Source organism: Conger conger, chromosome 15 (assembly GCF_963514075.1).
Source record: "Conger conger chromosome 15, fConCon1.1, whole genome shotgun sequence".
NCBI classification, from domain to species: domain Eukaryota; kingdom Metazoa; phylum Chordata; class Actinopteri; order Anguilliformes; family Congridae; genus Conger; species Conger conger.
The window spans coordinates 14,503,582-14,516,056 of NC_083774.1; the positions used below are offsets into that span (position 1 = coordinate 14,503,582).

The 12,475-nt window shown below is 42.3% G+C and overlaps 1 protein-coding gene across 1 annotated transcript; it reads right to left on the reverse strand.

Annotated features, from left to right (window-relative positions):
* Positions 1–1,100: 1,100 nt before the first annotated feature.
* skic8 (SKI8 subunit of superkiller complex) lies at positions 1,101–8,605 on the reverse strand. Its single transcript, XM_061221912.1, has 11 exons — positions 8,455–8,605; positions 8,194–8,254; positions 7,961–7,988; positions 7,542–7,647; positions 7,166–7,338; positions 4,619–4,767; positions 3,391–3,484; positions 2,633–2,726; positions 2,151–2,243; positions 1,957–2,035; positions 1,101–1,420 (listed from the first exon to the last, which is right to left on the reverse strand). The coding sequence occupies exons 2-11, from the start codon at positions 8,203–8,205 to the stop codon at positions 1,331–1,333; spliced, it is 918 nt and encodes a 305-aa protein (XP_061077896.1). The 5' UTR covers positions 8,206–8,254; positions 8,455–8,605; the 3' UTR covers positions 1,101–1,330.
* Positions 8,606–12,475: the final 3,870 nt, after the last annotated feature.

A 12,475-nucleotide genomic window follows, 5' to 3' on the forward strand; every position in this document is an offset into this window, starting at 1 on the left:
CCGTTGGGCCCTTGAGCAAGGCCCTTAACCCTGCATTGCTCCAGGGGAGGATTGTCTCCTGCTTAGTCTAATCAACTGTACGTCACTCTGGATAAGAGCGTCTGCCAAATGCCATTAATGTAATGTAATGGCTGAAATGGTGTCATGATTTTCTTAAAATGACATGCACAAATAAAAAGCTCAAATCAGGACATATATAATTAAACACATTTAATGATAATTATAGGGGTAGATATCTGCAATGAAATACCAAATACCTGTAATTATTACATTACCGGATAAATTAGACCAGGAAAATGGCTTCTGTGAACTAACTAAATGGTCTGCTGGTACTAAATGATTTTCCTCACAAAGAGCAATGCCCAGCACTGAATGCAGCCTTTCCATCAGGGAAAAATGTATTCATACAAATATCATTTACAATCACAATATTTATGATTTCATGTTTTAAAAGGCCCACACGCATTAGCGTTCTCTTCCTGGTTTTGGTTTTTATATCGCCCACGAAACGTTTGTAGGTTCTTTGAAAGGTCCCTAACCCTGTGGTCAGCTCTTAACATGTCATCCGATAATTAGGCAGAAAACGTACGTCGTACAGACCCTGAAATATGCTTAGGTCTACCAAAATTGTAGTTGTTTTACTTGGATCAGTATTGAACACAAATCAAAAGTGGCAAGAAAAACACAAAACATATGCGTGTGGGCCTATCATGATCCCACCAATAGATCCAAGAGCCCCATTCACCTCTGATTAAGCCTCTTTTGCAATCCTGTCTCTGGGATGGCTTGCGCTTCAGTGACAGATTTCATTACTAAGCTGTGGAACGAATACAAATCAAAAGCATCCCCTGTTCTGTGTTCACAGAGCACAACCTTTCAAGAACAGAAGTGCTCTTTTTATTAAACATGGGCTTGGTTTGTAAAGAGGCCTTCTGGCTTAGTGAGACTGGTGGAAAATACTGGTCTTCAGCCTCCATACCTGTACACTGTTTACAGTACATTTCAGCTCAGTGTTTGCTTCACTAACCAACGACATGCAGGTGACCCAAACGATTATAGGATTGTACACAGCAGGCAGATAAATTCACAGCCGGTCGGGCAAGGGTTTGAAAACATTTATTTGGACGCGATGGTGTACCCTATTCACAGCCAGAAACAAAACGCAAAAACAACAGAAAAGTAAATTGTGGGGGGTGGGGGGGTCCCTTTCTCCGTCAGATACGGGTGATCTGTTGCAAGATGTCCCAGAAGTCTCAGAGCACCCGTGAATAGAGCTCCTACTGGATGCAGGCGGGATGATGGCCGGGTGATATCCGCGGTGTGCGCAAGCTCACATCGGACAGTCGTAAATGTGGATGGCGCGGTCGTCTCCTGCAGACACGATCTTGGAGCCGTCCACATTGTATTTAACACTCCACACCTGGGAGAAGAAGAAGCAGCTGCCATGTTGAAGCCACCCAACATGACCCGAATGGTGGTGCTGGGGGACTGCTGCCATAACATCCGCTTCAATCTGATATAATGTGGCCTCGTGTTGAGTTTCAGGGACAAATCCGATGCCGAGAATTTAACCAGGTCACTATGTTGACCCAGGTATATAGGTTTTCATGATCGACTTAACTCAGGTACAGAACATATCATGGTTTAAGTACTCTTGATTTAGTTCAATTGTGTATATAGAACATTTCATGGTTTATTTTGCTTGGGTCTAGGAGATTTCATGGTTTACATGACTCCAATTACCCAGGTATGAAATCACGACTTATCTAGCATATGCAGGTTCGGAATTGATGACTTAGAATATCCAGGAATAGAGCATTTCACGGCCCAGTTTATCCAGGCAATGTAGACACTGTGACCGTGTACCCAGCTATAGAAGTGGCCACGGCTCATTTTAACCAGGTGTACATGGGGTTGTGACCTAGTTTAGCTGAGTGTGCAGGGACTTTTCCTCACCTGGTCCTGATGGTCAAAGAAGGTGTTCACACAGGTCCTGGAGCTGGCATCCCAAACCTTCACACTCTTATCAGAGGAACTAGGAAAAGGGCAGAAACCACTCAGGCCCACATATATGCACTGTACCCCAGGTGATTCTTGGTCTCCGTGAAGACAGTGCGCGTGTGGTCACAGGAAAAGGGGGCTCGGCCTACCTGGAGACGAAGTGCGTGTGGTCGGGGGAGAAGGCCACGTTCAGCACCCAGGACCCGTGCCCACTCAGCGTTCCAGCCAGGTTGGCGTGCTGCCTGAAAAACCACCCAGGTGCCAATCAACATCTCGCCAATAATCATAAAAGCCAGTAAAAAGGATCAAAGCGGTCAGATTTTGATGAATACTCTGTTACTCCGTTTGACCAATACTGACACCAGAGATGTCAGAGATAGAGGACTTCAAAATTAATTTGAAGCATCATGACTGGAAAGCAGAATTTAGGGTGCAGTGAGATGTGAAAGCAGAGCCGATGGACTGGACTACATATCCACTGACGCTGTTCATTTCATAACAGAGTGAGCACTGATAAATAACTCAATCACTTGGAGCCGGGTTCAGTGGTGGGAATGAATCGTGGGAGCCAGCGGGTCCAGGCCAGACCAGCCCAAAAACCCGGCCAATTCAGATTTACTGCAGTACTCACACGTCGTAAATCTTGATGTAGCCATCGTCTGAGGCCGTCACCAGGAGCTGGGAATCTGGCGAGAACGTCAGTGACCGTATGGGCATGGCGTGACCTGGGAGAAGAGGACCATTAGGCTCCAGAACCAACACGTCCACAGCTGGACATCAGACATCCGCACTGCCCTCAAACTCACACATCTGTGTTTTCAATCAAAGATGCGCAAGCTTCTTTCAGAGGGACAGAGCAGAAAGGGCTGACGAGACACCAAAACAGCTGGAATCAAAAACGACCCAACCCTAAAGGATACGAGAATCGCACAAGCACAGGATGGTTGACGTCTCTGGGCTTTTGACATTGCAGGTTTCAATCAGCCCCGACTGTTTTTGGGCGTGGTGATGAATATTTTAGATATTGTATAACCTCTGGCAGCCGAACTTCACTGTACCAGCTGCATTCGAGCTCCAAAAGCTTGAGCTGCGTATTTTATTGATTGGGAGCACAAACTCCCACACACCTCTATACCTGCCATTGTAAATAAGCATTAAACATCCTAAAACATCCTTCATCGCACATGGGAACTGTCTGGGCCAATCAAGAACATGAACTAAATGTGAAATAATATCAGCCTTTACTTTAATTTATCACTCAAAGTTAGTTGCACATATACAAGGGCCTTGGAAGAGAACAGCTAAAAACGGCATAATTCTTGCCAATTCAAAAACTTCACACACTGCAGAATGGCTCTGTGGACACAGCGGCTGTTAGATATATTATACCTTCCAGCGTGTGGAGAAGTTTCCCAGTTGCAATATCAAAAATATTAATGATTCCATCGATAGCTCCACTGGCCAAATACTTTCCATCAGGACTCTGAAAGAGCAGGACACAAAACAACAGGATCTGTACATGCATGACAATATTTCTGAGCTTGGGAGAGTAGTGCACGGGCCCACACCCCACAAAAAGCTTTACTCACCGTCTGACCAACCGACCAAGACGGACGGACGTCAGGCAGAGACACATGCGCACATCAGGGAAATCTTTAAAGCGGGTAATGCAGGTTCACATATGAAAAGTAGGATTGTCCTCTCATGTGACTACAGAAGAACCTGAGATGCGAAACAGTAGGATAGAAGCAAAAATCTGGAGAATAATGTTAAATTCAGCTAGGATTATGTCACACTGATGGCTATGGCCAATGCAAGCACCTGCTTTCCATTTTCTGTTCATCCACAACAGTGCAAAACCCTGTTGCTTTGCCAATGTCACTTTGGATTTTTTTTCCTTATTTGGCCATTTGCCATTTTACATGCCCATTATTGACTGTTTGATTGCGCTTTATATAACGGTTATCAGGCAAATGCCTGAACTGAAATAAATATTGAATTCCCTAAAATTGGAGCATTTCAACGTCACTTTCATAGTTGCGAAAATTACAGTGTAACGAACAACCTTCGTTCCTCTGTGTTCGGTTCTCTTAGGTTCTACTGTAGTTTACAGAATACATCATCAATTTAGGGAAGACCCTAGAAAATTACATGGAGCAGGTGGCATGAGTGTCTAATTTCTCCAATTTCTCTTCAACTGTATTCAGGATATTTATCGGCAATCCAATTCTGCATTTGATTCGTAAAATCTGTGGCAATCCTCGGCCAGTCAATAACATAAATCACTCAAATTTCTGAAAAGGCAACAAAGCAAGCACTCTAAATCCATTCCCAGCTGTTGCCGTGGGATGAGAAACTTGTGTTTCAGTGAACACACCGTTTCAATTTGGACTCTTGGACGCCTACACTTTTGCCTCGATGTTTTCTCCCAACTGACGCGAACAAAACCGCCCAAGAATGCAGGCAGCGTAAGAGAGCTCTGGACAGTGTGGCCTTGCTCAAAGGAACAGTTACGGAGGTGGCTGCGATTAGCAGGTAAACACTGTAAACACATACGCAAGGTTACATTCGTTTATTATTTAACAACTGCGTGCTTGAGTGGGGCGGTGACGCTTACGTAAGCGATGCTCAGGATGAATTTCCCCCGAGTGTCCAAGGAGTGCTCCTTCTTCCCGGTCTCCACACCGAAGATGTTGACCTTGCCCAGGTGGCTGCCGGTGGCGATGTATCTGGAGTCTGGAGAGAATGCCACGGTCCAGGCATCCACTGCAAACGGGCACACGGAGTGAATGCGTCAGCTTTCTCTGCGTTTGTCAGCGATAAGAGCGCAAACACCACCCTGCTTCCTTCTCCAGATGTAGCAGCCGGTACATGACTGGGACCCGCAAGGTCGCTGGTTCGATCCCCAGTGTAGCCGCAATAAGATCCGCACAGCCGTTGGGCCCTTGAGCAAGGACCTTAACACTGCATTGCTCCAGGGGAGGATTGTCTCCTGCTTATTCAACTGTAAGTTGCCCTGGATAAGAGCGTCTGACAAATGCCAATAATTTAATACAATGTACAGATTTTATGAATAACATCAGTGCACTAAGGGGAAACTGCCTGTAAGTTTTGGAGCTCACCAACCCGCTGTGGTAAGACCTGAACAGGCTCTTACTGATATGCATTAGTTACTTCAATCTATTATAGAGAAACCCACAGCCATGGCAGCACTATGTACAGCCCTTGCAAGACTTTGGCTAGCATGCGACAGAATCCCAAAAGAATAGCATGTCCCATCATGCACAGCTACAGGAGGCATAAGAATTGTTTGCTTCTGTACATACAGTGATTACAGTGCAAAACTGCACATAACTGGACAGGATTTTATTTTATTTAATCTGAAAAAAGCAGGGTGGTTAACTAGATGTTGACTAATTAACCTGTTTATCAGTGGCTCTGGTTAAAGGTACAACAGGTAAGATTTTTGTGTTAAAACATTTTTACAAGACCATTGTAAATCCCTTCCTATCATTGAAAAAGGCTCACTGGCATGTTGACTCACCCTCTGCCTGTGTTTATAGTCCTTAAATTCGGGTTTAAAAATATGCAGTTGATGGGCCGACACTCTGTACCAAAACATTGTATAACTGCACAAGAATTCAAGCTCATTGGTTGAAAATTGGTTCTAATTGCCACAGCCAATGGCGTTTCAATGTCAGCGCATTCACAGAGAAGGGGTGGGATAAACAGTGTTGTGGTTTGAGCATATTTGTTGCTGCAATTCCTCTCTTGACGGTTAGAAGTCCAAAATTACCTATTGTACCTTTAAGTCTCCTGTTCAAGTTAACAGACATGAGGAAAACCCACACTAAGATGTGACAATCATGCAAACTAAGAAACATTTAGGTATTCCAGAGAACAATGATGTCATACTATTTTTGCCCATAACCCCTCCTGACCACACTCCTGATCACCATTAGTCCAATAGTTCATGACATGAGATTTGAAGGTTATTTTTTTCCAGAAGGACATGTCTAAATGAAAGATGTGCTGTGTGGAGGCCCAGTGGGACCTGGGTGCACTGGACTGTCAGTAATGGACATAGACAGCAGCCACAGCAGCTTCAGAAAGGTGCCCGAAGGACAGCCTATCACAGGGCAGGGAGATCTCCCAGGGAAACGGGCGGTGGGAGGCCATTGTGCATCACACACGAGCAGCATGCAGGCAAACGACCTGTTACCAACGCCACTGCTCAAACCACTTCCATAGTAATCAACCTCCCGTATTCTGGTAAATAATGCAATTTACAGGAAGGAGCATATTTGACAATAGAATTCTTAAAGGTACAATAGCTATGATTTTTGTGTTAAAATATCGTTACAAGACCATTTTAAAACCCTTCCGATCATTGAAAAAGACTTACTGACATGCTGACTCACCCTCTGCCTGTATTTATAGTCCTTAAATTCAGGTTTAAAAATGTAAAGTTGATGGCCTGACACTCTGTACCAACACATTGTATAAATGTACAATAATTCAAGCTCATTGGTTGAAAATTGGTTCTAATTGCCATAGCCAATGGCGTTTCAATGTCAGCGTGTTTACAGAGAAGGGGGAGGGGTAAACAGTGTTGTGGTTTGAAGGTGTTTTTTGCCGCTATTCCTTTCTTAACCGTTGGAAGTCCAAAATTACTTATTGGACCTTTACATTTCACAGCAATTATGAAGGATCTTAAGGGTGATGGAATAGTACTTAATTAGCCAAATTCATATGTACTTGTTATCCTTTTGATCAGGGGTCTGAAACCCTGGTTCTGCAGAGCCACAGGCACAGCTGTTGTAATTAACTCACTTCACTGAGTGCTGATATTTAGGTGAAAACAAAAACCAGTAGAGCTTGTGGCTTTCCAGGATCAGTGTTGCAGATGATTGTTCTAGATAAATCTGACCTCCATCTGATCCTATCAAACCACGGCGGTGAATTAGCACTGGCTTTGACCTCAGGAGACTCAAGACCATTTTCAATCTATCCAAGGTACCAACCATACCAGAATACATTTAGTGCTGCTGCATGGCTGTACAACCAGTCTAATCACAGGCTCTCGGAGATGAAACATCTGGATACGATGGACGGGTTCTCGCTGGACTAGAGTCACATTCCCAACTCTACAGGGGATCCCCACCTGGCCCCGCATCCATGGATTTGATCTGTTTCCCGGACTCCAGGTCCCAGAGTCGAATGTTGGCGTCCAATGAGCTGGAGGCTGCAAGGGCGCCGTTGTGGCTGATGTCCACGGACACCACGCCCAGCTGGTGGTTCTCCAGGGTCCACTGGAGTTCCAGTTTCTCCTCTGACCTGTGGGGTGAAGTCACAGTTTAGCCAGTGGTGAAGTCACAGCAGTCACAAAACCGGCATTGCAGTAAATGACCAATCACACTCACTCTCAACCCTTCCAAGTTAACAGTAATCGGTATGGTCCAGTTAATCGTTGCTTTCTGTTGAGATTTACTTCACCATTACTAAACCAATGTAGTGCGCAAAAGCAACAATCTTTTTACCATTTCCACACTTTGACAGTATCATCCAGCGACCCAGTGATGATAGTCTCCGTGCGGTCCTTTTCATTTTGACCCCAGGCTGAGGTCCAGATGGCGTCATCGTGAGCTGAGTTTGAACATAAGTTGTAAGGATCCCATCTTTAAATATGCAAGGTTACCGGGTAACAACTCAAAGATTAACATCAAGTTCACAGAAGTTAATATTTTTTACAGAAGTGTAGGTAATACTGGAAATTAATTAAACATACTAAACGTAATTACTTTCCTTTTAAGAGGAAATCTTGTAAAGCATAACTACGAAAACAAGGAATATACTTATTTTTGAGCATTCGCGGTTTACGGTACATTCATTCGTATGTTTACGGTCAAGACAATCAACATTGATTATTGAGACTGAAATAAAACGTTATCGCACTTACCGTGTTCTTGCTTGAACAGTATGCTATACTGGAATTTAAACAAATAACAAAAAGGTTACCTTCAAATCAATTTCGCTAGTCACAGAGTAACGTGAAGTTTGCATCGGTCTCTTAGGAACGGAAGCTACAGAAGCTAGACAATTCAGTAAGTGGAGAAATAAGGCCATGTGCAGCAATTTGAATAGCACTGTACAGGAGAATCTCGTACTGTTTGTGTAACACGCCCGACTTACCTGCGTGGTCATTTTGCCTTTTCTGATGACCGACTTCGAATTTTGTGAAAATCAAAGTCTCCTGAAACACAAATTGCGTGATCCAACAAGCGATCCATGCATTTTGATTCAGCATGCAACACTTACAGATTTCCAGAAGTCCAGCAAGGGCTGGCTAACAATAAGAGAAAATGCAAAGTACAGTGGGCAGAACTAATATATTGCCTGCTTCCCCCAACGGAAGAAAACTGAGCATACATTTCTGACATCTTAAAATGTTACCTTGAGTACTTCAGCATTTATCGCTGGTTCTTGGCGTAATCTTGCTCCACAACAGCAAATAATTTCTGATCAACAGTAAGACGCCATGACGACTCGGCGCAAAGGATTCTGGTACCACACAGCGTCCAGCTTCCGCACTAAAATACTGACAATCGCCTTGTTTACTTGCGCGAGCTCACAGTCACGTAAAAATTACTTCTCGAGTTTAGATATGACCATATTTAATTCTTCATCTTCTTGTTTATGACAACAGGCGTAGAAAAAAAGATGAACGAATTAAGCCAATATCTTAACTTGAATCTTTTGTTATTTTTAATGACTATGGTCTCGGAGGCTCTGGTCTACGGTTGACGGAACAATATGAAACATCCTGTAATAAGATTCGATTTATTTAGAATTGCCCGTCGCAGTGACATTTATTTACTGATTTAGCATGTCATGCTTCTATGATTAAGTAATGTTGTCATAAGACGTTATTGCCCAAGGCAAAGTCAAAGATCAATGTCTCAAACAATCCGCACTGACAGACAATAAATTGCCATTTTAATGGGCAGGAGACAAAAGTCTCACAGTAATAGATCCTGCCCAATATTATTCACTCCTACAGCTAAGGTTATATATGCTTTAGCTTCTTCCTGTCATTTGGAGTAACATTTTCAATCTAGATTCTATTCTCTTGTTTTGCTGAATCTATAATGTTTCAAGCTGTTGTTAAAGCAATTTGGGACATGTTACTAATTATGTAGCATTATGTAAAAAAAATGTTTACCTCAAAATTAAAAATAGATGTAAAATCTCTTTCAACTGAACTTCTTCTGTTGCCCTGCAAAGCATATAGCCTAGTCATAAAAGTAGTCATACAGCTTGAGGTTTTCTTGTTATTCTTAGACAATGATATTTGGATACCCCATTTTTAACAGAAGGATAAGAAACTTAAATGTAAAATTGTTTAAAATATTGTGCATATAAGAAGCAATTAACTCCCTCTGACAAATTAGTTCATTATAAAGTGGTGATATTCCCATTTACAGAATGACATTTTCATAATTCGTCTCAAAACTGACTTCAGCACACATACAGTATTTCTAAAAATGCACAGGTAAATTTTATTGTGGCCAAGAGCATGTCAGGTAGTACATCCATATAAAGCAATAGACCTGGGTTCAGTTATGCATCTCACTGTGGAATCTATTTCTGGCAATGCCAGTCGTGATTATGGACAATGTCCGAGCATTACTGGCTATACCATTGCCCATGGAGGGAGGATTTCAGTCTGCAGGGTATGTCCCACCTCATTGCACACTTGCAATTCCTCTAGTCAAATAACTGCAGTTTGGTTCAGTTCTCTGACACGGTAGCTCTGAATCTCACTTGGTGGACAGCAGTATCACGAGAAGCACAATTTGGGATTCCAATAATGAGAGAAAAAATTTAATAGAGTTCACAGGTTCTTCCATTTCCTGTAAATCAAACTCAAAAGAAGAGTGAGCCAGTCCACAAAGTGTAGCCCTCCTTCCTGTATTCCTACACAGAGTTGTTCAAAGAAAACATGGATATCCCGCAGTGACTATCAATCAAAGAAACATTTGTAACACTGTTAAAAATGTTTTTTTTGGGATCAATTTGACCAGTCATTTAGTTATGCATTCAAAATGCAAATTAAAGGTTTCTGTTTCCCACTATGCCTGTATGGGACATCAGCATCCCAGATAAAGATAAATATTTAAATATTCACTGAAAGCAGAGCTTAAAGGATCCCGATCTCACTTGTAGTTGTGCCTGCATTGTTAGCAGGGGTGGAGGCGTCTTGAGCAGAGGTGACATTGTGACACATGAGGTCTCATCTCTCTAACTGCTTTCTAAGTAAGATGGATGAGCTCTATGAGAAGAGTGTTGGTGGGCGGACTGTAATCTAATATTCTACGAGAAAAAAATGTCAAGCATGGAAAAGTGATTGCTTTTATCTGGATCTGGGCATTCCATATACTGCATTTGTGTAAAATGGATTGCAATGTACTTTGAACAAAGATAGTGGAATCAATCAGCTTAATTTAATTAGCAAATGTTGTACAGTGCCATTTCAAAAAATGACAATATCCATGGGAGGTACATTTAAAACAAAATTGTTATAAGGCTTACTTAATTTTTTTCCACCTTACCCAATTAAGTTTGCTTCAATTTGGGAACCTAAGCATATTTGTAGGCACACCATGAACACAATTTCCATTCCCAATTTGGATGAGTACACACCAACACACAAGCACACTCTTGTAATTTTAATTTATAAAAATGAATTGTTACATCCTGAAAGTAATCAAATAAATGATTGATACCGATGAATCAATAAAGAAATGATACATAAGGAAATGGTCACAGAAGAAGGGAACATGAAATATTCCCTGGAGTAGGGCATCAGTTACAGTAACATTACATAATGCCTGAAATATTAGCCATTAGCTTTCTCTCCAATCTCACCACTGAATATAAGTATTTTTAGGTTTCATTCACAAAACTTCACAGGCTGGCTTCACAGACACAGATTAAGCTTAGTCCTGGACTAAATTGAGTTTTGTGTGGAGAATTTCCCATTAAAATGGAATTGAATCTAGGACTAGGCTTTATCAGTGTCTGCCAAACTGGCCCTACATGTCATTACTTTATATGGTACCCTTTCCCTCTATGATGTAGTAGAGCGAGGAAAGACAACTAATGTGACGGACAGTCATATGTGCTCTAGTAGTACACTTTCTGAGGTGTCAGATATTATTTAAATGCCGCTGGAGGCATAGCATCACTGTACAAGCTGCTTATGCAAACACTAAAGCGGAAATATTTTCTAAAAACACAAGGAAGATAATGATCCCTTTAACACATTCCAAAACAAAATGCAATCACTTTTCTGCAACGACATTCGTTCGTGTTCAACTGCTTGTAGGACTTTTCTACTTATCAAATTTGCCTGAGGGTCTTCATCTCTATCTTGGCCAGCTCTCCCTTTTTATTTTTCAGGGAGGGATATAATCATTGACTGATGGGGCAGAGTGGCCAACCTGTGTCCAGGGGGAATTGCTAGGTCATTTTACGGAACTCCTCTCTGAGAAAATGACTAGGACCCATCTGTACTTTAATGACTTGTTCTTGTCTGGAGGGCAGTTCTTAAAAGACATTGATGAAGAGCCAGCAGCAAGGGAACCAATTAAGCCTGAAGTGGGGACAGAAAAACCTGAGCCCATGTTCTCTCCAGGGGTGGGGTGGGGGTTTAGGGTACGGAGGGATGAATAATCCTTCCTGGAAGTCGCACTGAAGGCCAGTTTGGAATGGCCATCAGCTACCAGACAGAATGCGTTCATCAATGGAGAGCCAGCGAGCAAGGCTGTGCTGTTTTTTTCTGAAATGGTTGGAACTCAATGCTTGAGGCACACAGCTCACTCAAGGGTTTATTCAGATGTACACTCCTTAATGGAGTCTATTGAGGCACATCAAAATGGAAGAATGCATGGAGAGTCCTTATTGGGATGTGGATTGCTTCATTACCAGTCATTTCTATGACAAAAAAGAGCTTCATATTAATTAACTGATAATTCTTTTCATTTATTGATTCACTCTGAACATTTGGCTCTAAAGGCCCAATTTCAACCCTCTTTGAATGCTCTCCCCAGTGATGTTTCACGAAATCACGCCCTCTGTTGGTTTTTGAGGTGCTTTTTGGTATCCTTTCGGCATCTTCCTCCTGACATTTCTCAGATAGAGGCTAACATTCTGAGGTTATCGAGTCCCTGAAAGCAGATTGTTCCAGGAAACAAAACACTAACAGGGACATACAAACTGAAACACACACATATGCACACAAGCACAATCAACGAAGAGTGGATTTTTCAGGTACAATGCACCATTCCCAGATGGATCTTGAACAACAGTATTAAGGCTGACAAAGCTCATAATTGTGAATCTCCAGTTATGAATATGTTTAAAAGCCCTCTGACATCCAAGCCCCACAGTCAGAGAGTGACTGATTGATTTT